General features: G+C 32.7%; 1 protein-coding gene across 1 annotated transcript in view; it reads left to right on the plus strand.

The window, feature by feature from the left end:
- The window catches only part of LOC103604424 (neural cell adhesion molecule 2), a 116988-nt gene that overhangs the window by 47606 nt on the left and 42663 nt on the right, over nucleotides 1-26719 (plus strand). The window contains exon 6 of the mRNA XM_008588975.1: nucleotides 13356-13506. Within this exon, the coding sequence (XP_008587197.1) occupies nucleotides 13356-13506 (151 nt within the window). The remainder of the gene's footprint in view (nucleotides 1-13355; nucleotides 13507-26719) is intronic.

Consider the following 26719-nt stretch of genomic DNA (forward strand, 5'->3'; position numbering starts at 1 on the left):
AATATCCTCTACCTTTGCAATAACATTTCTTCCATTACACACACACTCACACACAAACACACACACACACACACACCAAACTCCTGAAATATTTTTTAAAGTTTTTATCTTGACATCAAATTCAGCTATAAGTAAAATACGTTATGTAATGAGAATTGATTTGTATAACCTATGGCTACCTAATCATATTAGTATTTATATAAAATACAGCTTAATTAGTTTCTATTATGTGGTAATTTTAACACTGACTTATATGCTCTGTGAAATCAGGTAAATTGCCATATTTTTCTGAGGTGGAGGTCCATCGCCGATAAAACAAGTCCACGTCAGTCTCTAACATTTCCCTGTATTATAAATCTCTCAATTGGTTCAGTAAATATCATCACTTTTAAGATACAGTTTTTATTCCTGTGCTGAACTCTTATTAAATTTAGATATTTACTAATTTTTTAGTTCATGATTCTCTAATAATTTTGTGTAGTGAGGCAGCATTTTTCCAATTTCCTTCTTCTATTTAGTTTTTCATATAACTCAGAAAGAAAAGCTAAGATTACTTTGGCTATGTCTTTAGATTGGAAAAAAAAGGGGGGAGGTACTTTCCGATTATAAAGAAAAATGCTAAAGAACATACCACCAGCTCCTGGCACCTGTGGATTTTAATGCCCATAATTATTTTTTTCTTCCTTTACAGAGATAATGGGATTTTCCGAAGGATTTTTTTATTTGAATGACATTTTTAAGATCTGCCTAATGCATTTTTTCATACTAGTCTCTGAGAGCAATAATATAGGTCCCTGCTGAGCAATAGGCAAAATGGATACTTCAATTCCCCATCTGATGCAGGTGGTAGAATATAATTAGGCTTGTTGGAAATCTTCCTTGATGCTTTTGAGCTTGCTGAGAGGTGGGTTTTCAATCATTTACAACTTTCTGAAATCTTTTCTAGCCCACAGCTTGAATAAAAATTCTCCAAGTAGTCTGGTCATATGTTAAACATGTCCTTTTACAAACTATTTTTGAGAAAAATCTAATATTACCAAAAATAAAAATGCCATTGTTATTTCTTAAAAACATTTATTAATAAACGATCAGTTTGAAATCTATCATAACAGTTTTCATTTGAAATATACTTTTATCAGTTTTGTAAGATTAAATAATAGTAGTTCACAGTTTTACAACTATTGTTTTTGGGGAAAATGCTATTTATATACTGAAGTGATATGGTTTGGTCACAGAAGACATATTATCTTTTCTTGTAAATACTCTAGCCTACATACAGAATTCAGCTGGTATTTACTGCTTATGAAGTAATCTACTACTACCCCTGAAGAAAATGTAAAATTATAAGCTGTAAAGACATATGGAGATATCAGTGAATATGAATAGATTTAACAAAAATAACACATTTTCTGGCGTATATAATTTGAATTAGGTATGTGGTATTTCGGTAAATAATGTTAACTAAATTCAACCAACAAGATGAAATAAATTTGAATGAAAGCATGTACAGCAATTTTAAAAATGTATAGAGAGAAAGAATAAATTTGAATAAATTCTTCCCAAGTAGTTATAGTGTATCTATGCAAATGTTTGAGCAAACATTCTAATAAAAACTTGCAGCAAAATAATATATTTGATGAATTCCATTGTTAAACATGCAACATAAAAAAACAATTGCATAAGATAATGTTACACAATAATTAGTGAATAAAATTCAATCCATTATAATGAAAATTGCCTTAATGCTGTAATTGTAAGGCCTTGGTTGCTCTTGACTCATGGATTAACAGGTAATAAATTTAAATAAGATATATTAAATGAAGATCTTCAGTTCTAAAATCAGCCATGTGTTTAGTAACTTGTTGTGTTTATTGGGGGAGGTGAGTCTTAGATGAGAATTGTTTTGGCTACAATGTTACACTGGCATGATCTATCTCTTGGGTTAGCATTGTTACTTCTGTTTTGTGATCCACAAAAGCTCTGGTCTTACTTTCTAAGACTTTTCATTCTTGGATGCCAAGTGATTTTTAGATACATATTTAATAATACATGTATTTACACAAAAATATATTTGGTAGTCTATCAAATAGGTAGAAAGAGTATAATTCCTAATATTCATGTATTCTACCATCCTTACCCTGGTCCCTACCACTCACCTTGCTCACATATTTTAATCCTTATTTTAAATTTCATTGTCTATTATTATAATCATTGCATCACATATACTCCTCAATTTATTTATTTATTTATCTATTTATTTTTGCTTCATGAAATATTTCTGTCAAAACACCAGTCATGGTTTAATTTATTTCCATACCCCTTCCACACATGCAGTAGCTCAGCTGAACTAGGAGAAAAATTCATTCATTCAGAATTATCTGCCTTTAAAATCATTACCCACACCTAATATGAGCTCTTTGTCCTACCTACCACTCATTCTCCTTTTTCCTGGCCCATTTTTATTTCCATCGTTTTAGATAGCTACTTTGACACTTTGTACATTTTTCTGTATCCTCAAATTTAAAAACTTACTCTATCTCTAAAAAGCACATCTGATGACTTGTTTCTTTTTTTTACTAATTAATTTAAAACAGCTAAAAAAAAAACAACCTTAAAAAACTCCGACAATACATCTGCACTCATACAGAGAATTTGTATTATTTTTAATTCTATTTTTCCATTAACATTTTGAAGAACTCTCGTATGTTACCATGAACGAAATATCTAAGTTTATGTGGATACTAAATCCTATTCTCTCTAACAAGTATTATGGACATCAGTGCAGTGATGCATCTCTCTATCTCCAACACTTTTTATGCTTGCTATCTCATTGGTCATTCCCATCAACATTCAAAATTATTCCTATTTCTCTCGATACACACACACACACACACACATTCTTCATACAGATGTGTATATTTATGTGTGTGCATATATACAGGTAGATAGATAGACAGATGATAGATACCAAATCATCTGATCTCTCTCTTGTATTTGCAGCAAACTTCCTTGAAAATGTTGTTTAAACTTCCTCTGTTAAATTTTCTTCCTCCAATTATCTTTTTAATTTTTTTTTTTACTTTAACTTCTCAATATACATTGTAGTTGATTTTTATGACCCTTTACCTGTTCCTTTTTCCCCCTCCCTTTCTCCTCTCCCCCCCACATCACATCTATTCACTTGTCTTAACAAGTTCAAGGAACTGTTGATCGTTGTGTCTTTTTCCCCACCCCCACTTTATTTGTGTGTTTATTTATTTATTTATTTATTTATTTTTAACTACCACAAATAAGTGAGAGCATGTGGTACTTCTCTTTGTGTGCCTGACTTGTTTCTCTAAGTCCATCCATGTTGTTGTGAATAGTGGCATTTTATTCTTTTTTATAGCAGAGTAGTATTCCATTGTGCAGATATGCCACAGTTTCCTTATCTACTCATCTGATGATGGACATTTGGGCTGGTTCCAACTCTTAGCTGTTGTAAATAGTGCTGCAATAAACATTGGAGTACAGAGAATTTGATAGAGAGAATAGGATTTAGTATCCATATAACCTCAGGCTCTGATCTCATTATTCCACTGAAACTCTCTGGTAAGATTACCAATAACCTTTACTTCCTTAAACTTAATGGTAAGTTATTAGTCCTTAATTTTTGTGTGTCTAGCAGAAGCACTGATCCAGTTAAATAATATCTTCTGTTTGAAGCATGTAATTTGGCTTCCAGTGCATTCTCCCAGGTTTTGTCTTACCACAATGCTAATTCCTCTCAATTTCTTTTGATCACTCCTTGTCTTCTCAATGACCTTTAAATAATTGAGGACCTTAGTCTGGAGTCCGTTCTTGCATTTGTCTAACTATGCTCATTTCCTTGATGATCACCTAGTGTTATGGTTTTAATTATCAACTGAATTAATTCTGTAGTCTCCAAATTTCAACTGTGGACCTTTCCATTAAAATCAGTCTTTTATATCTAATGGCTTACCAGACAGCTTCACGCAGATATTAAATAAACATCTCAAAGTTAAAATATCCACTTTGATACTATACATTTTCCCCACATTTTCTTCTCCCTCAATTATTTTAATCTCATTAAATGATGACTCCTTCCTTTCAGGTTAAAATTCTTGCAATCATCTTTGGCTCTTTTTAAAATTTTTTTACACACATTCTATTTTTTTTAGCAAATCCTGTTAGGCCTTTTTTCAATGTATTAATAATTTAGTAATTTTTCAACAACCAACTGTTATTGCCTTAGTTTGAGTCATCATTATTCATTGCCTACATTATTGCAACAACTCTCTAAGAGGTCTCCATCATCTTCTTTGTCCGTTATTCTCATTAAAATAGATTGGTCCATTTGAAACAAACCAGATAATATCAGTGTTCTGTTCAGAAGGCTTCAATATTCTTATATTGTTTGGATTTTTATGCTCTTACCTACAAGGCTGTACATGATAGACCACTCTTCCAATCTCGTTACCTCCTATTTTTCCTCCCATACTACTATTAAGATCAATAAATTTTAACCAAATGTAATTTCACATTTTCTCCATCAATCTTTGGGCATTGCAAGCTTTTCAATGGCATGTGTACTTTTTCCATGTAGAACACTGACTACACATTTCAGGTTGTAAGTGCAGTAAAAACTATCTCAAAATTTCGATATTCTTACTGCAATTTCTAATTATTTTTGGATTTGCTGAGAGAGTCCTTGAACTGCCAAGTTGAAATATGTATGATAGACTATTGAATTTTAACAGATTTTAACTATGAGTATGTTTAGGTAAATTGTTTTTTTTTTTTTTTTTAGGTAAACTAAGGATAAAGTGCATCCTGTTGTTATTTAACATACAAAACAAAAAGCCAATTTAGAATTTAAACTATACATGAAACACTATAGCTGCTTTACTGTATAGATATTTGCTATCAGTTCTGAAGTGCACTGTACCTAGCAGAGTGATAAGAGCTTTGGTAATGCTGGGACCAAAAATTTAAACTGAAACATAATCTTATATTGAAATTTTATAGTAGTATTTCTATTGATAAAAATTTTAGTGAGTGGATGTAATGCTTTGATTGCTGAGTGAATTAGTGAATAAATAATTTATTAATAATTAAAATCTATAAATTAAAATATCCTTTGAGACCAGATTATAGAAAAGTTGATACTTAAGAAGATCTTATGCAGTAGTTTGTAGAAGCAGGAGATTAGCAAACAATAGAACTACACACTTTTGTCATGTGTCCTATAGATGAGATGTTGGAGGTTTATTGTGACTTTATCCACCTCTTTCTAAATTACAGGAAACAAGGCTAGCTGGCTGTTTTGATCAGCACCATGAAATAGCACATTGCATGTTTTTTACCAGTAGATAGAAAACTTTTTTAGTGCCTTCACAAAATTTACAACAATCTGCCTTGTAGTATAACTACTAGAACACTTCTCATAACTGCATATCCCAGTTAGAAACACAGTGAAGGCTATTTTTCATCATTTTTACATCATATAGCAAAGATACATATAATTTCCCAGACCAACTCTGCTTCGTGGGTCTCTGTTGCCCCTATCATCAGAAATTTCTTTAAATGATAATATACATAGTTTTCTTGTTGTTGTTGTTTTAATATCTTGTGATTGATATACATCTCTGAAAAGATTAATCACAAACTTGTCAGGCCCATAATTTTCTGATTCTTTCAGAGAAAGGTGTATGATATACGAATATAGGATGCTTTATATACTCTTCATGTTTTTGAGAAAGTCCACACTGCATCTTTCTCCTTTCTGTGGTTTAGGGTTGTAGCTTTGCTTCACTAATCCAATACTGGGGAAAAGTTTTAATGAACTTATGGGGTTTGGGTAAAAAAAAAAAAAAGACATAATATTTCATCAACATTCTCAGCACTGTTTCTCCTATGCATTATTTTTTATCTTAATAACTTCTATTAGATCCTCTCTGAAGAGTTTCTTCTCTTTTAATTGAAGACTTCTAACAATTATAAAAAGTTTGGTTTGTATATACAGTGCTTGTTTTAACTTGAGTATTTTATATCGGCAGCTACTTAATTTACACCAAAACAAACAAACGAAAAGCAAGAGCAAAACCAAACAAAAGCAGCTCAATGGAGTTCATTTATTTGTTATACACAGTTTTAATTTTAGCCACCCTCCTCTTAGAGGAAGGTTGTTTCTATGTTTCTTATCTTATACAGATAAGAAAAATGATTTGATGAAATTGGAGCTTTTTATGTGTTGGTGTTTGGTGGGTAGTTTTTGGTGTTTACATTCATATCCTATGTAAAATATTTCCGATAAATGTGGACTGCTTTCATTAACAGTGATTATGTTAACCAGTTATATGTGAGTCGCACAGCAAGACAGCCTGAGGAGAGTTGAAAGCACAGTAGATGGATATGTCTGTCACCTTCTTAAACTTCCCACTCAGTGTGTAGTTACGAAGCATTTAAATAAAGTATATGAAATATTCAGCATAGCTCCATACTCAAAAGGGAGCGCATATTTGCTGTAATACTATGAACACATATGAGAGCAATTATAATATCAGTTATATAACATTTCTTATGCATCCAGTGATGTAGATATTTAAATGTGTATTTGGCACAATGTGATTTTTTAAGGAAAAAAAGTACATGTGTATTACTAGATACTTTCAATTTTATGGCATCATTTCAATAAAAGTGATGCTGTTAATAATGATGTGTCGTATACCATAAGAATTCTCATATGTGTAACAAAATGTGGTCACTAAATAGTAGATTCATTGCATTTTCTGATGTTAACTGTGGAAATAGCGGCAATTTAAAACACTTTTTAGAACTTCTTTTTCCAGGCATAATAGATTAAGAGGGACCTGACTTACACATTCTGAATAGATTAAGAGGGACCTGACTTACACATTCTGACCTTAAACAATGACATCAACAACAAAACAAAATTTACAATATCATGGGCAGCACATTGATTCATCAGAGAAGAGAAACAAATGATGCGAGCCCTGTCATTGCTCAGGCCGACTGTGTAGAGAGGGCTTCCAAGCGGCAGTACAGGGATGAAGAGCTCGGTTATTTCCCTTGTTGAGGAGATGTTGTTCTGAGTGTGGGTGACCAAGGGAACTAAAATTCACACAGTGGGGTACAAGAGAGGAGAGATCCTTGTGGAGAAGACAGAGTTTCACAGAGAGAGAGCTCCGAGGATCTTCAGTGATTTTCCCTGCAGCCTTCTGCTGAATATTGATCAATGCATGTATGTAAAGAAACTATCTGAAAGCCATAGAAAGAACAACTGGAATACTGAAGAGTATCACTTCAGTAGTGTGGCCAAATTAACTCTAAAGTGAAGGCCACTCCTGACTCACCTAGCAAAGCTTAAAAACAAGTCTCAAAAGAACAAAATTGTTTTCAAATAACTTGTCTTAAAAAAGAGATCCAATATACAGGAGGAATTCAAAAAGCTCATTAGGAATTAAAAGATGAAAATAAAAATAAAAACTTTATTTCTCAACATAAGTTCCATCAAGTTTCAGGAGGAATTCAAAAAGCTCATTAGAAAATGGAATTAAAAGATGAAAATAAAAATAAAAACTTTATTTCTCAACATAAGTTCCATCAAGTTTGTCACTTTTGTAGGTGATGATATCAGTCATTTAATTCTGTTAAGCTGCTGTAACAAAATACTATAAAGTAGGAGGCTTACAAACAACAGAAATTTGCTTTTCTCAATGACAGAGGCTGCAAAGTCCAAGATCAAGGCACCAGCAGGACAGATTCGGTGCCTGGTGAGGGACCCCTCTCATAGATGATGGGTATCTTCTTGCTGTGTCTTCACTCAGTGGATGAGGCTGGCTAGGTCTCTGTGGTGTCTTTTATTAAGGCACTAATTGCAATCATAAGGGTGTTGCTCTTATGATCTAAACTCCTCCTAAAGGCCCCCACCTCCTAATACCATCACCTTGGGGCTTAGTATTTCAATATGTGAACTTTTGGAGGGACACGAACGTTCAAATCACAACATCTTCTCTAATTTATTTTTCACCCTGCAGCATGAGTGACCTTTACAGATTACAAATGCATTCACCTTGCTCTTCCGCCTAAAACCTTTTAGATTCCTTTCTAATTGTATATACGACATCCAAACTCTTTCCCTTGGCTTTTATTTTTTAAAAGTATTATATACATGTATTTCCCATAGCATACAATTCGCCCATTAAACTGTACAATTAAAAGCCTTTTAGTGTATTCCTATAGTTGTGCAACCATCAACACAATCAATTAAGGAACATTTTCATCTCCCTCTTGGCCATCACTCCCCAGTCTCCTCGCCACTACCTCCCATTCCCCTGCCAACCCTAGTCAACCACTGAAATAGCCTTTATGTCTATAGATTTGCCTATTCTGAAAATTTCAAATCAATAGAATCACCTAACATTTGGCATTTGTGAGTAGCTTTTTACACCTAGCCTAATTTTGAGACATGTGTAAGTATTTCATTTTTTTTTACTATCAACTAATATTTCCTTGTATGGATATACCATGTATTCGTTCATTTCTGTTGCTTATAGCAAAGAACCTGGAACTGAGTAATTTATAAGAAAACAAAATTTATTGCAGCTTCAGAGGCTGGAAGTTCTAAGTCCAGGTAGCACGTCTGGTGAGGGTCTTCCTTGGTGGTGGCTTCAGCGAAACAGGCTATCATATTGTGAGATGGCAGAAGCAGAGAGAGAGAGAGAATCTTACATGCTCCCATTTTAAAGCCCTCAGAACCATGCTCATGACCACTGTTAAACCATCACATGGATTAGTGTATTCACTATGGCATGGTCTTCATCATCTAATCACCTCTTCAAGGCCCAACCTTTCAATGATCATAACAGGATTTCCCACCCTCAACAACTTCAGTGAGGATTAAGCTGCAATTCGTTTTGGGGGACACTCAATCCACTGCATACTACATATTTTTTATCCATGCATCAGTGGATGGGCATTTGTGATGTTTTTAACTTTTTGGTTTTATTAATAAGCTATTACAAGCATTTGTATGTAAGTATTTGTGAGGACATATGAGTATATCTCCATTTCTTTTGGGAGTGTAATTGCTGAGTCATATGCTTACTCTGTGTTTAACATTTTGAGGAACTGTCAGATTTATTATCTAAAGCACCTGTGCCATTTTGTGTTCCTACCTGCAGTGCAGGAGAGTTCCAAATTCTCCGCTTCCTCACCAACACTTGTTTTTATCTGCTTTTTGATTATAGCCACTCCAGTGGCTGCAAGGTGGTCTTGTGGTTTTGATTTGCATTTCCCTGATGGCTAATGATGTTGAGCATATTTCATGCTCTTATTGGTCTTCCCTTGACTTTTGAGGCTCTTTATCATATAGTCTTGTTTATTTCTCCAGTTCATTCATCTCTTACCCCTCTCCTTTTCATATTAAATGTGGCAACTCCAGTGAACTTCTTTCAACTCTTTGAACATATCACTTTTTCTCTCAATTCCAGACCTACAGAGTTTCCATTTCCTTCTCATTCTTTCTCCTTTCTACTTGGCCAGGATTAACTTGATAGAAGTGGAACTTGTGCAACTGCACAGGGCTCCACACTCAGAGGGACCCCATGTTTGGTTTGATATACTGCTGCCATCATCTTGAAATGTGTAATAGTTTTTGAACAGGAAACCCCATATTTTATTTTTCAATGAGCAGTAAAAATTACATACCTAGGCCAATGCCTGACCTACCATTATTACTTGTCCTTCAGTTCAGAGAAAAATACTTACAAGAAACTATTTCTCACCTTTGTATATAATATTAGGTTTTCTTCCTAAATTTCACCTATACCAGTATGTATTACAATTTTTCAATTTTTTCTCTAAGTCCTGTGACCTGAGAGATCAATGGCTTTGTCTTTCTTATCCATTTTTCTTTCCCCAGAACCCAGCATCATGCCTGTCATGTAGCTGTGGTACAATTTGTAGCTCAACCTCATAGTTGTGGCTAAGGAGGTGAGCCACATAGCAAAAGTAATTCAGAATATGAACTCCACAGCTGAATAGTCTGGGCATCCAGCTATTTTTATATGTAAGCTGTAGGATCTGGGCAAGTTATTTAATGTTTCTGTATCTCAATTTCCTCATCTTCAAATAGGAATGATATTAAGCCCAACCTCCTAGTGGTATTACAATGATTAAATAACTAGTAATTGTAATACATTTAGAATAGTGTCCAAGTACAAACGATCATATGTGTCACCTGTTATAATTTTTATATTCTGTTCCTATGCGTTGAATAAATTATTGACTGTAAATGAAAGAAAAGAAAGTGGCACTAGGATTTAGTGAAGAAACTACCTAATTTAAGAACTTTTATTGCACATATTACTCTTTATTATATCCATTTAAACTGCTAGGAGGAAAGGTAATTGTACAAAAGTTCAGTTCATGAAATCAGAATAGGAAGAAAATCAGGAAGCTGGGAGCAAGCCCAGAGGAATGAGAATTAATGCTAATAGTAAATGTCGGAATCTTATAAGAAGGAAGAGGAACTTTCTGTTTAAAATTATTGGTATGACTGCAGAAGTTGCTCAACTTAACATAGTATCAGCACAATTTTGAAAATTAGTTCTGATGAATTATTTCTCATAACCTTTGGAGAGTGTCTTTTCCTGTTTTTGTCTTTAGCTCTCATGCTTTGGGTTTACCTCTAAGTATGTGAAGTTGAGTTTAATTGACATTTGATAGAGATATAATACCCTTAGGAATGAGGCAAACAGAGTATATAATGCAGGGGTACAAAATTTGGTACAAATTTCCTGTGTCTGCATTTGTCTTGGGTCTCTATCTACTTGTCCAGCATCAAGAGATTCCTGTTTTTGTCTTTAGCTCTCATGCTTTGGGTTTACCTCTAAGTACGTGAAGTTGAGTTTAATTGACATTTGATAGAGATATAATACCCTTAGGAATGAGGCAAACAGAGTATATAATGCAGGGGTACAAAATTGGGTACAAATTTCCTGTGTCTGCATTTGTCTTGGGTCTCTATCTACTTGTCCAGCATCAAGAGAGCCCACAGACCCTCGCTCTCTTCTGTGCACCCATGGGCTTCTCTCAGTTCTTTCAGATGTCTCCTCAGGCATCCCCCTGGAACTCTCTCCTCAGTACCACACTCATTCACACTTTGGTCAGGGAACATACCTCTGACTGTATCTCATCACTTCATTTATTCACTCCCAAAATGAAACCATGGTATTCCTACATGGTACTTTCCACAAGTTATAGATATTATATTTTTAAATTAATATCTGTTTTCTTTGTTAAACTTTAATGCCACTAAGAAACTATTGCATTTGTTCAGCACTGTATCTCCAGTGCCTGGCTGCTTACTATAGAATATATGCACACACACAAAAAAATTCTTGAGTGATTAAGTGGCATGATCTACAATTCTCTCAAAAGGTCAAAGAGGTCAATGACCCAAAATGTGCAAGCACACATGTAAAGAAGAAAGGTAGGGAATACTGGCTACTTCAAATGTGCTGGGTATTACAGTTGGATTCTAAGTTCGGCAATAAATGTCTAGTCAGGTAAGGTCACAAACATAACCTATAAAAATAACACATCGTATAATTTCAATCGTCTGCCAATTAAAATTGCCAACAAAAAATCTAAGTTAGAACTAAACTCAAGAAGTTAGTTACCGCATTGATATTCAATTAAGGGATTCTTGAAAGGATAAAAAACTATAACCATTTTAATAAAAATATTAAAATATCATTCAAATAAGCAGTTCTTAAACTGACCTTCTAGAAAGTCAAAGAATAGAACATTTAATCAAATTTTAGAAAGTGCATTTCTATAAAGAACTGGAATGATAATGTGCAGACACTTTGCTTTCTAATCATCTTACTTTATTCAGTGATAGAACCTGGAAATACTAGATAGACAGCTAAAATGTCCATTAACTTGTCTCAGTCAAATATCAGATGTCTTAAATGACTCTTCAGTAGTTGTTGAATGAAAGCCAAGATATAAATGAGTTTTCTTTCACATATGTGTAATGCCTTTCTGTAGCACAAAGAGAGAGATGTCCTTTACAAGGTCAAATATGAAAAGGAATGACTTTGGTCTTCTAGTGTAAGTATTTGAGTCAAATGCATGTTTTGCATCATTACAGAGCCAATGCCATTTTTGAAAATGACATAATTTTCCAAGGAACCAAATATTTTTTCAAATGTTCTGGTTTTCCAGAATTTCTGTTAATAATTTTAGATACACCGATAATAACTTTTAAATATCAGCATCTTTACTAATAGTGTGCTAATTTTGATACACCAATAGTTTTTCTTAAGTTAAAGGCCTTATTATATGCAACAGGTAAAAACAAGAGAACACATTTATATTCAAGGGAAGAAAATTAAAACTTTAAAATTCAATTTTGAGAAAGTGAAATAATATTTTTATGGAAATTAAATAATTCGATTTGCATTATTAATAATGTATCTTGTTGTAATAAAGATATCTTGCAATAAAGATAATTAAATGCAAGTTTTTAACCCATAATAAATAATAGCTGAATAATTAACTTTACTTAACCATATGTATATTTTATTATAACTTAATTTGTTTTATAAATATATTAGAATGTAATGTTTTTGTCCTAGAATTCCAGGTGACTTTTACATGAAATATCATAAAAATTTTCTCACATTTGTTCACCTATAATATCACCCTACAGGATGAAATTTGAAGTTTCAACAAGACTTCAGTAAGCAATGTGTCCCAAGAAAAGCATGGAATTCAAAGAAGTTGTAATTATTTATTTAGGAATTCACAGACTATTTCAAATATAAATTCATATTTGTCCAATATATTAAAGGATAGACAGCAGACTATCCCCATGTAAATATGGAAGAGATAAACAGGGGAAATATTTGAGACAGGTCTGTGAAGAGTGCTTCTGAAAAGTACAAGCTATTCAGGAAAGTACAAGTAATTCAAAATAATTGGAATAGATGGTATTCAAATAGTAAAATGTGCTTGGAAAAAAAGGTGTTACCACATGGAGGTTCCTTAAATGTCAGGCTGAGAGACTGAGGTTTTATTTGGGAGACAATATAATGTTATTTATAATTAAAGAGCCAGGGGGTCCTGAAACCTTCATGAAATTGTTATGAGAATTTAAAATCTTTGCTTTAAAAAAAAAAAAAAAACAACTTCTTAGCTACAGAAAAAAATGCTTTCTGCAGCTGGAATGAAACACAGGAAATAACGTATGTTACATGTTTGGTCATCATTTTGCACAAACAAGCATAAAATCTTTCTTTTTCCTGAATCGATGTAAACAGAGCCCAGACGGCCGTATCGAAGTCAAAGGGCAGCATGGAAGCTCATCACTGCATATTAAAGATGTGAAACTGTCAGATTCAGGGAGATATGACTGTGAAGCTGCAAGTAGAATTGGAGGGCACCAAAAGAGCATGTACCTTGATATTGAATGTAAGTTATTTTCCTTTTATTTGTTCATTGTTCAACAACTCTGTCTGCCTTGAATAATGTGAATTTTTATAGGTAAATCAAAATACATATGTAGTTCATGTTTCAGTGTTTAATGCATAGCTTTAAAAGGACTGTAGTCACTCAAAGTCAGTTATTAGAGACATCTAGTGGATGTTATGGGACATTTCACATGCTTCAATGTGAATTTTTATAGGTAAATCAAAATACATATGTAGTTCATGTTTCAGTGTTTAATGCATAGCTTTAAAAGGACGGTAGTCACTCAAAGTCAGTTATTAGAGACATCTAGTGGATGTTATGGGACATTTCACATGCTATATATTTAACGGTCTTGATATTGCTTATCCCCAAAATGATGGCTTTCTTCTTTTGCAGCATTTAATCCAAAGTACAGTATTAGCTGAACTATATTAGTTATCAGTGATTGATCAATATCTCCTTAGGCTTTTTTTAGCTGTTTATTTATAATATTTATGGTTCTGTGTCTTAGCTAATAGAGTGTTTTCATTTCTTATTCAAGTTGTTTTGTTGAATTGTTTTACATCCTCATAAGATATGAAATAGTATTTTAAATACAGCGAAAGTTTTCAGTACTTGTATTTTATTGAAATGGTGTTTATCATCTATCTCAAAAAGAAGACTATGACCACCAGAATTGTAAAACTAAATAAAAAAATTTTATAACTGTGAGATTTGGGAAGTGGGGGGGGTGGTGGTAATGTAAATTAACAATTCACCTTTAGTCATTGCATGAAATTTTAACATAATTTGGTGAACATATTATTAAAAGAGGGAGAAACTTAACTTCATCCTCAAAAAATATTTATGAATCATTAATGCTAGAGCTGATGCTTGAAAAGACAGAGCTGTCTTGGTGGGAATGTATTGACTAAACATTTCTACTGGATCATTTCTTGTACATTAATATTGATAGAATATAATGATAATTGTGAAACAAGATGCAGTTTTTAATTGAGAATGGCTTTAGAAAGAAAATATTTTATCAAGTATAGACATAATACATATTATTTTACATATTTATAGATAGCTTATCAAGAAATCCATAGAAAGACCAATTGGAAAATTCTAAAAAATTTATTAAAGATAAAAATTCTAAAAAAGTTATTAAAGATAGTTGATGGTGTTTTGAATCTTTCACAAATTACTGACGTATTTTACTTATGTTAGGCAACGTCTAAGAAAGTCATTTCACCGCGTCTCAAAAACAAACAGCTTTGATATTTTGGAGAATGCACAGAGTAGGAAGTGATGCTGATAACTTATTTGACGTGCTTTTTTCCCAGTACTGTTTTCTGCCATTTTGCCATTATCACACTTATTTTTCAGGTTAACAACATTGTTAGCAAATTATAAACATTTATTAAACTTTCAACACATTTGTTTATATTTTGTAATTTAAAATGTGCATATTTAAACCAAAATTTACTTTATGATTTTCTTCATTTTCTTTAATCTGAATCTAAATGAACAAAAAAATAAGGGTTCCAAGATATGTTTTACCTTAGAACAGCTCAACCATTTTGGAGAGGAAATCCTTAGAATGAATACTCCTGGCCTCTTCCCACTCTCCTAAAAAAGTGCTAGGCAATATGTTCTTTGAATGAAACTCAATTCATAATATTTGCATTTTGTAAATATTTTTAAACTTATTCCACATATTGTAGGATTATGTGTAACTAAATCTCTGTTGCCAGCACTCAAGAAAGTCGAGTTCACGAGAAGTGACCATTGCCGGTATATCCAAAATACAGTAAGGCAAAGTGGCTCATAATAATATGCTAATACTTGAATATTAGGATTAGTTAATATGCTTGTCCTAGAATAATTGCTAATTAGTAGTATGACTTCCATCCTTAGGACCTCAATTTAATTATTTATAAAATAAGAGGGTTAAGGGGACAGACTCTTCGGGATTTTTCATACTCAACATTTAAAAATACTTTTACTCAACCATATTCACATCCATCAAAGATGCCCTGGAACTCCTGAATTATCCTCCAGGAATGACTGCATAGGTGTTTGTATGAAATAAATAAAAACCTAAACCTTGGATCTATAATGTCTATATGTTTATATTTTAAAGCTTCACTGAGAAGAATTTAAAAACCCATACTAGGTCCATCTTAACAGGCTCTATGTTCAGTGCTAGTGTAAACAAAGGTGAATAAAACACAGCTCCCACTTTAACAGGACACTAGAATCCACACATTTAAATAAACCTCAACATGGTTTCAACTTTCAAAGTGAGAAATGTAGAAAAATATCAAGATAACGTGAAATGCTGAAATACAATAACATAGGACATTTTTGGTTATCATTGATTTCAGCTAGATAGAAAATAATGGGATAAATAAATGATTGTATATTGCTGTGTGAATTATTTGCTCTTGTGATCTTTTAATAACACAAATACTTTATACCAAAGAAAAGTGCTTAGGAGACATTGTTTTTCAACAACTGATTTCTAACAAACACAAGTTGCTTGTGATCACAGATGTATTTCTCCTTTACTTAAGATGTTGAAATATTGGCTTATTTTTCTGCTTAATTATTCTTAGGTAAGTATTTAGACTCAAGCTCACCAGAAAATTATAGCTTCTCCTATTTAAACAGGATAAATATCTTGTTTTCTAAGAGGATGTTCTGAGAATTCTTTGAACATTCCCTGAGATTATTATTGCCACTGTGTTGATTAGAGATTGACTAGGTAAATATATTTTGAAAACAATAAAGTGATTTCCCACTAGTAAGCTATTATTTTAAAATAACTACTTTTTGTTTTCACTAAACATTGTTTTTATGCTATATTGTTGAAATTGAGTTTGATGGGTTCTTGTAACACATGACCAATTTTTTCCTTTTTCAGCATAAGATACTTATATTTAAATTTTTTCTGCTTGAATCAGAATAATTAGAAAAATAAATATTCTTAAAATTATGAATTTATTGAAATATAATGAAGTACATAAAATGTAAAATATGATCAGTTTTGACATATATCTATATCTATATCTATATCTATATATATACACACACTCCCATAAATTTATCATAATTATCAATATAACTATTTACATTACCCTAAGAGTTTTATCAGGCCACTTTGTAATCTATCCCTCCTTTTATATTAATCTCTAGGCATCCATTCATCTACTTTCTTTCACTATAATTTAGTGTGCATTTCTAAGATTCCATGAAATCATGGAGTATTTTTATTTTATGTTATTATTTTAAAATTTTATTTTTATTAAGGTGTAATTGACAAATAAAAATTGTATGCACTTATAGTTTACAGCATGATGTTTAAAAATATTATTAATATTTTGATTAACAAATGTAATTGCATACATTTTTGTGTACAGTGTAATATTTTGATATATGTATACATTGTGGAATGATTAAATCAAGCTATTTACATATGCATCACTTCACTTAACTATCATTTTTTATGGTAAGACTCTCGAAACTTATTCTTTTAGTAATTTTAAAATATATAGTACATTATTATTAACTATAGTCACCTTGCTGTACAATAGATCTCAAAACCTATTCCTCCTACCGATCTGAAACTTTGTGCCATTTAATCAACAAGTCCCCATTCCCCCCCTCTGGTAACCATCATTCAACTTTATTATATTCCACATATAGGTGAGATCACGCAGTATTTGTCTGCACCTGGATTCTGATTACTGATGCTGAGCATTTTTTTTTTCATGTACCTATTGGCCATTTGTATGCTTTTGAGAAATGCCTGTTCAGGTCTTTTGCCCATTGTTTAGTTGTATTATTTGTTCTGTATTGTATTAATTGTATTATTAGTTTTCGTATTTTCCTGTTAATTTGTTTCAGTTTCTTATTTTATTTATTTTATATATTAACCCCTTTTCAGATGTATGGTTTGCAAATATTTTCTCCTATTCTATGATTGTCTCTACTGAACTTTTTTAGTCAGTATATACTGACTTACATATATGTGCATCAATAATTTATAATATTTGTTTCTGTTATTGCATCATATGGATATAATTGGGTTTGTTTATCTAGTACCCATTGATGGACATTTTTGATTGGTTTAAGCTATTGCTCATTATGAAAAAAAAAACTTGTGTGAACATTTTTGAACGTTGTGCAGACATATACTTTCTTTTCTTTGGAATAAACCTTTTCTTTGATTTTTTAAAGTAGATTTTTGAACACCAAAAATTTTAATTTTACTGAAGTCCAATTTATCAAATTTATCGAATTAAACTTTTGTATGTCATATTGTTTGTGTTCTATCTAAGAAATCATCTATTCTTTCTTTTTAAAGGTTTGTAGATTTAGATTTTACAATAGGTCTATGATCCATATTGAGTTGATTTTTGTGGAGTCAGTGTTTACTATTTTCTCATGCATATTTCTAGTTGATCAAGTACTACTTATTAAAAAGACTTTCATTTTATTAACTAAGGGTTTGCCAAGATCGATGATTTTTTCTCAGTATTAGCTTTTAGTTTTGTTAATTTATATTCTCTATCATCTATCTGTGTTCTGTTCTGATGATTTCTGTTTTATTTAAGTTATTTCCTTTATTCTACATATTTTGGATTTGCTTTGCTCTGTGTTTACAGATTCTTAAAGTGAATCTTAGGTCTTTTTTTAGATATTTCTAATTTTCTAATATAACTATATAAAACTGAAAATTTCCGCTAAGAATGCTATAACTGCATCCCATAAATTGTGATATGTTGCATTTTTATTGGCATTCAGTTGAAAATGTGTTCTAATTTTCCTTTTGATTTCATCCTTGGTCCATAATTATTTAAAATAATCTTTTTAATTTCCAGACACTTAGGGTTTTCCTAGATATTTTGCTGTTATTAATATCTAATTTAGTTCAGTTGTACTCAGAAAATCCTCTCTGTATGTTTCGATTCTTTTGTATTGAGATTTGGTTTATATCCAGCATGTGATCTATCTTGGTTAATGCAGGGTAAGTACTTGAAAACCATGCATGTTCTGCAGCAGGATGTTGTGTCCTATAAATGTCAGTTAGGTCAAGGTGGGCGATAGTATTGTTTAAATCTTCTGTCTTTCCTGAATTTTTGTATAACTGTGCTATTATAGTAAGGGGTATTCAAATCTTCTACCATGATGATGAAGTTCTTTTCTCTCTTTAAATCTTGTCGATCTTTGCAGCGTGTTTTTAGAGGCTCAATGAGGCACATACACTTTATGCTTTGTGTGTTCTCTTAGTTTTCTATTGCTGCTATAGCCAATTACAGCAAACTTGGTTTCTGTAAATTAACACACATTTATCATCTTAACGGTTTTGGATGTGTGCATTCTGAAATATTCTTACTGGGCTATAATGTTCAGCAGGATTGTGTTCTTTGGTGGAGGACCTAGGGAAGATTCCATTTTCATTCAGTTTCCAGCTTCTAGAGGCTGCCCACATTCCTTGGCTCATGGAGCCCTTCCGTCTTCAAAGCCAGCATGGCAGGTTGAGTCCTTCTCACATCACATCTTTCTGATTCTTCTTCCTTCTTTGCAACTCATTGGTTTGGGCTCTCTTGCCATTAATTTTATCCACTAGAATAAGCATTACCTCTGTCACAGCTGCAAATATGCTAACATGTTTTTTCCATGTAAGGTAACATGTTCACAGGTTCTGGAGATTAGGATGTAAATATCTCTGGGAGGTCATTATTCCCCCTCCCACATACGTCTTTCTCATGAATTTTCCCTTTTATTGGAATATAATAGACTTCTTTTCCTCTGCTAATCTCTAACTTAATGTGTTCTATCTAATATTCAAATAACTACTCTGACCCTCTTATGCTTACTATTTGTATAACTTTTGCAGTCATTTACTTTCAATCTGTGTTTTTATGTGAAGTGAAAATGTGTCTTTTTAGGCAGTGTATGACAGAATATTGCTTTTTCATCTACTCTGTCAGTCTACCTTATAATTGGAGTGTTTAAACCAGGAGTCAGCAATTAACAACAGGTCAGGTAATAAATATTTCAGATTTTCTGGGCCACATATGGTGTTTGCCAGACTTTCTTCTGTTACAAATCATTAACAATGCAAAAAACATTCTTTTCTAAGCTGTAACTGTTGTCCATAGGCTACAGTTTGTCAACCACTAATTTAGACTATTAAATTTAATGCAATTGTTGATATGAATTTTTTTAGGTTTACAATTTTGTTTTCTGACTTTTCCCTTTGTTTTTTTTTTTTTTTTCATTTTCTGTTCCCATTTCCCTGCCTTTCCCTGAGTTATTGGAAATTTTAGTGTATATTTTTTTAAAATCATGCATTGGCAGTATTTGTTTGGTTTTTGTTGGTTTTTGTTTTTTGTTTTATTTTGTATTGTTTTAAGTGATTCTCTGAGGATTATAATATACAAGCTATAGTCACAGTTTTCACAGTCTACTAAGAGTTATTATTTTGATACTTTGTATTAAATATAGAAACCATGTAGATCCCTTAAATCCCTCTTACCCACTGATATTTTTAATGTTGGTGTCATATACGTTATATCTATATCCATTAAAAATTCCATTAGAAATTACAATTTTTGTTTTAAGCAGTTGCAAGTATTTTAAAGAACTCAAGAGGAAAAAATATTTTATATTTATTCATCTAAATACAATTATTTGTTTTTTGCTCTTTCTTTGTCCTTGAAGTTCCAAACTTCCTTCAGCCTAAATTCAGCCTAAAGAAATTTCTTCTCTATTTCTTATAGAGTAAATTTCTTTGGAATAGATTCTGTTAATTTTTTTCATCTGAAAATGTCCATCCCACTTCCCTACATCTATTTGTCCCTATTTTGCCAGTAAGAATTTTGGGTTAAGGGCCGGCCCGGTGGCGCACTGGAGAGTGCGCCGCTTGGGAGCGCGGCGGCGCTCCCGCCGAGGGTTTGGATCCCATGTGGAGACCGGTTCCCGCTCACTGGCTGAGCGCGGTGCGGGCGCAACACCGAGGGTTCCGATCCCGTTGCCGGTCCCCGGTACGGTCGCGACACTGAGGGTTGCAATCCCGTTACCAGTCAGTAAAAAAGACAAAAAGGAAAAAAAAAAAAGAATTTTGGGTTGACATTTCTTTAAAAAACATGGTTCTATTGTTTTCTAGATTCCTTGGTTTCTGAAGAGAAATCCATATCATTTGAACTGTTTTTCCTTTGTCTGCCATGTATTCTTTTTCTCTAGCTTCTTTCAAGCTATTTTCTTTATTTGTTATTTATCAGTTGATTAGGATTGTGTCTAGGTGTGGTTTTCCTTGAATTTTCCTGTTTGGGGTGTGTTGAGCTTCTTGAATCTGTACATTGATATATGTCAGTATACTTGGAAAGTTTGGGGGCATTCTTTTCTTCAATTTTTTTTTGTCTTATCTCTTTCTCATCTCTGGGATGTTACTTACACATGTGTTCGACCTTTTGAAATCATCTCACAGGCCCATAAGACACTTCTCAGTTTTATGTATCTTATGTCACATTTCTCTTCAGTGTTGTTTCCGTTCCGAGTTAACTGACTCTTTACACCGTCATTTCTTTTGTTATTGAGCCAATACAGTGAGGTTTTTGTTTTATTTCAGATTTTATTTTTAATTTTAAAAAGCTGCTTTAGAGCTAAACCAGTTCTGTTTTATAATTTCTGTCTCTTTGCTGACAATTCCTATGTTTTTATTTATTTTAAGTATGTTTTTCTCTACCTCATGAAACATAGGTCAAGCTGTTCTAAAATAGATGCTCTAAAATCTGCTGTCTGATAGATTCAACATCTGGGTCATTTTAGGATTTGCATCTGTTACTTTTTCACTTGAAAATTGGTTGTATTGTTCTGGTTCATTGAATGCCAAGAAATGTTGGATTGTAGTTTGTGTATTGTAAATATTATGTTGGGCATTTCAGTCTCTGGGTCTTTTCTATTTAGAGAATTTTTTAGCAGGTAATCACCCCTAAATTCTGTGTTGCTGCCTATGAGGCGTGATTCAAATCTCGGATGAATTCTCAAAGCCTTTTTTATGCTGGTCTGTCTGTCCTGTTTGAAATGCAAAGCTCAAATTTCCATGGTTTTATGTGAAGAATTTTAGCATTCCCTTCTCTGACTTTTATTAGGTATTACTCTATACTCTTAGACATATACTGACTCCTTTCCAAGGTATCTTAATCCTTCAGGACAAATTTCAACTGCTAGGATCACGGTGAAGAATTTTAGCATTCCCTTCTCTGACTTTTATTAGGTATTACTCTATACTCTTAGACGTATACTGACTCCTTTCCAAGGTATCTTAATCCTTCAGGACAAATTTCAACTGCTAGGATCACTTTGAACCTGGGCAGCTACCCTCTGGAGAAAACCTTGAGAGAAAAACCAAATAAACAAATAAACTAAAATCTGGAAATTACTTTTCATTTCCCTTGGCAATCTCTCTCATGTTGTTTTCTCTACAGAGTCTTCAGGTAGTTGACTTTTTTTTTTTTTTTCAAGTTTGTTTTGTATTTCTTCCAGAGTTTTAAATTCTGATTGGTCGTGATGGGCGGTGGAATCCTTACACTGCCATTTTGTAAACAGAAACTTCTATATATTCTATTTTTATTATAACCTTAAAGCATGAAAATATTTGGTTAGCTAGTTCCTGTACCCAATAGCATGCATGTTTTAATTCCAGATTTCAGTGGTATTTTCGATTTTTCTTCCTCTTCATTTCTTTTTCAAATTTAATTTTTTGTTTTAATATTTTATAAGCCATATGTTATGAAACAAATAATTTTCCCGGTCAAAGATTGTTTAAGCTGCATAGTTCTAAAAAAGATTACAATTACTTTTCTTCCCTTTAGCGTATCGGTCTTCTGTGAAATTTCCTTTAATATTTTTTTCATTAGAATTGTATTTGTTGATGTTTTTATCTTTACATGAAAATTTAGTCTTCCTAGAAAGTGTAGTAAGTTTACTGGTAAAATATGTATAGCTTTCAATTTTAATTTGAGAGATACTATAACTTTAGCTGAGTTTAAATTTAGATGTTCAGTTTTTAACAGTATAATTTAAATATAAAGGGTTATTTTTACCATATAAGCAGGATTTCATGTAAAGCAAAAGAAAATGGCTTATATTTAATTAAGATCAGTAAACAGTCTTAAACTTTTATCATGGATTCCATTGACATACTCATATGTCAGTTTTTTGGGTTTTTTTTTCAGTCTCTAACTAAAAAGATTTTCTCTTGTGGATATAACCTACAGTTGATGAATGCTATATTCAAGCTGTTTCTTCTAGTTATCTCCCCAGTTATGAATGTCTTTTAAATATCTATTACAAATTACTTGTAAGCCTCTAGCATTCTAGTTTCTTCTTTGATTAATCTAGATTCTTGCAGGATTTCTTCATGTACTTTAATTAGAATTATCTATTTTTCATGTTTAAGTTTACTCATAAATTCCAGAGCAATATTGAATAGATCGAAAGTCTACCTCATTTTTGCAACCTTTTGCTAAATTTAAAAATAAATTTTAACTATAGTATGATATTGATTTGCCCAGATATTTGCCTACCCTCTTCACTGTGGTAAGTATATAAGATTATTACTTTCTGGGATATTATTATAATTTAATAAAAGACAGAATCATGTAAATAATATTTAAAGAGCATAGATATAATGATGGAAAATATATTTATGATAAGTCATAAATATGTTAGAGAAATATTGATTTATATTTAAGTAGCAAGTAACATAGTTATTAATCTTAATTTTATAAATTGCTTAAGTTTAGATTTTATTCTTGTAGTAAAAATAGCAAAACTACCATGAGGTATTTGTCTACTTTTAATATATTTTAGGATATTGAGTTAAATATTCATTTGGGATATGTAATTCAGATCTTATTTTCCAACAGCGTGCTCTTCTTTTTCAATTATTTTCCTTGTTAAACAGCTGGATTGTATTCTGAAAGTTGAAACATTTTTTTTACATCTACACCTCACTATTTATAGTAAATCTTATTCTTCTCATATAAAGGTTAGTAGGAAGTTTTGTTGTATATTACAACCAAATGACCATGATATGTATGGAGCTGTCTAATAAGCCTATATCTTGTTAATTGAAGTCTGGTTTGTTTTAGAATATTTTATTTAGCAAGAAATTTAAAATAGCAATAAACCTCTCATTACCTTATGTGAAAGGCCATGAGAAGCTACTGTCATAAATAGATATTATATATTAGAAAGGCGTGGGATACTTTTATTGTGTGTCTTTGCCTTCAAAACATTACAGAGACCCTGAAAATTACAAAGACATTGCACAATGTTACAAAAAAATCTTACCAGAACAGTCTTTACCACCAGAACCAAGCACCTACAATGTAATATTGCAAAGAGTGAGTAGAAAAGAATCAAATCATTTATAATGTGATACCAGCCTCATTTGCTGTAATAGCACCAAACTGAAGGTATTAGAAGTTTAAGCTATTTTTTTTTTTTTTTTTTTTTTTTTGCTCAAAACCTCTTTTGTGTTTCAGCTTAAGCAGAGTTCTTGGCATCCTGCCAGTTCATTTTCAACATTTCAAAGGCGTTACCTTACTGAGAAGCAGAAGTTGAACTAAAGTTCCAATTTATAAAACAAAGGAGATAACAGGCATGTGATATGTGGTTTCATGCAATAAGCACCAATTACATAGTATGTTTGATTACAATTAGAATATCATTAAGTTTTGTGACTACGTAGTCATTACATATTAACTATTAATTAGACTTAATTATTTTGTGTGATAAATTAAATTTAACAGTTAGATAGTAGCGATGCATGTTAAGAAATATTGAATTTTTCATTTACATTTTTAAATTAAGCTTCCTGCACTGGCTTTTAATTCCTGTTAGACATAATAATAGCAATTCGTAAATACATTTTCTTCTGTAGTACAATAGAGGTAGTTAGCAATATCAGATAAATTGTAAGGTTATAGGAATTTTAACAAATCTTATAAAAGATTCATGTTATTTTCATATTTACATGCATTTCATACAATTAATAGATTTTGCTTTATCAATTATTTGTTCAAGTTTTACATTTTCTCAATTTAACAGTGATTCTAAGAACATGATGTGTTGCATGTACCAAATGTGGTAGATAAGATGTGAATGTGATTTGAACATTTAAAGAAAATTACTTCAGTAAACATTTATTAGAAATAATCCTTGGTCATAGCAGAAACACATTTTATACCTGAGATTAAAATCTTGTCTTGTGACCTTGCTTTTACACTCACCATAACACATTTAAGTCTTTGAAACTTTAAAGAAGATGACTCATTTGCAGACATAAATTGGTTCTACTGCCTGCAACCATTTAGGTATTATATCCAGTATAGTAATTTCAAGAAAAGTAACTGAGAAGGGCCGGCCCGGTGGCGCACTGCTACAGTGCGCCGCTTGGGAGTGCGGCGGCGCTCCTGCCGAGGGTTCGGATCCCACATATAGACCGGTTCCCGCTCACTGGCTGAGCGAGGTGCGGGTGCAGCACCGAGGTTTGCGATCCCGTTGCCGGTCCCGGTCCGGTACGGGTGCGACACTGAGGGTTGCGATCCGTTGCCGGACACGAAAAAAGACAAAAAGGAAAAAAAAAAAAAGTAACTGAGAAAATAGTAAAGCATGTCTCTTCATCCAGAGAAGAAAAAGAACAGAACATTAAAAAAGTGAAAAGTCTTTTGTTACTTAGCTGTATTTTTTAACCCAAACTTTACAAGAAACCCATGAGAAAACTTATAATATCACATTCCTCATGATAATATGTTTTTCTAGTTTTATGACATTTTTGTCTCTGACATATTATTTGATTCAGATCAAGTGTTGCTGTTAAAATGTATTTCAGAGATTATGGTGATGAAAAGCTTACAAGGAATTTTAGGAAATACTCAACCCTTGGGAAGATAAACCTTGAAAATAAACAAATAAACATCAAACAAATTAATAAAAACAGACACTTTGGGTCTACTGGATTTGTCACTACTGTATTTGTCACTGCTTCTCAACATCTGTTCACTTGAGCAGCCAGAAGTACCAAACTCTGCTTCCACCTTGCCGTAACTTCCTGTCCTTCCTCTGGAGTGAAGACCATGCTCTGGGGTTCATGCAGTTCCCACTAGCACAGTGAGTGTCTTAGTCAGTTTGGGCTGCTGTAACAAAAATATCATAGACTGGCTGACTTAAACAACAAACATTTATTTCTCACTGTTCTGGAGGCTGGAGGCCGATCAGTTAGGTACTCAATAAAGGCTGTCTTCTCACATGGCCTCTCCTGGGTGCATGCACACACACACACAGATCTTGTGCCTCATCCTCTCCTGGTAATGGCTTTAATCTCGTTATAGGGGTTCTAACCTCATGACCTCACCTAAACCTAATTACCTCCTAAAGGCCCCACCTTCAAATACCATTCCATTAAGGACTGGGGCTTCAACGTGTGAATTTTAGGAGGGCACAAACATTCAATGCATAGCAGCAAGCTTTCTGGGTTTGACAGGAAACAGATGGAATCAGTGCTGAATTTCACAGGGTGTGGCTGCCCAATGAGAGCACATCATACAGAGCCTTCACTGTCCTTGCTGACTTTTATCATCTTCAAGATCCTGAAAGATACATGAAGACCTTAAGACCTTACGGCAGAAAACTAGTTTCCCCTTTTCTTTCTTCCTCTTCCATAGACATGGCACCAGCGGATCTATGTTGTTGCATTTACTATGGGTGCACATACATCTTAGTCTAGACTAGGTTGGCTACCTATTGGTTAAGATACTTAATTCTTAGGAAAGATCAGTCCAACAACTTGAAATCCAATTAGACAAAATTTTGTGGCCATAAATTCTTAAATCCTCTGCATTCTGTAATCTAGTATCAGCAGAGTAGAGACAAGGGACAAATTGTCTTATCATTTTCTATGTATTATTGATGCCTTTACACTGATCCAAGCCAGTTCATAGTGTGTGATGATTAAAAACAGCCTTATAAGAGGCCTTAAGGAGGGGTTTGGAAAGGGAGGGAAGCCACTGAGGAAAAGGGAAGGAAGGGTTTTGAGCGGAGGAGCATCATACTCAGACATGTTTAAAGAGAATGATCCTGGCTTCAGTGTTGACAATAGATTGAAAGGGTATGTTGTTGCATTTACTATGGGTGCACATACATCTTAGTCTAG

The sequence above is a fragment of the Galeopterus variegatus genome, unplaced genomic scaffold (genome assembly GCF_000696425.1).
Source record: "Galeopterus variegatus unplaced genomic scaffold, G_variegatus-3.0.2 Scaffold5135, whole genome shotgun sequence".
In the NCBI taxonomy this organism is placed as follows: Eukaryota; Metazoa; Chordata; class Mammalia; order Dermoptera; family Cynocephalidae; genus Galeopterus; species Galeopterus variegatus.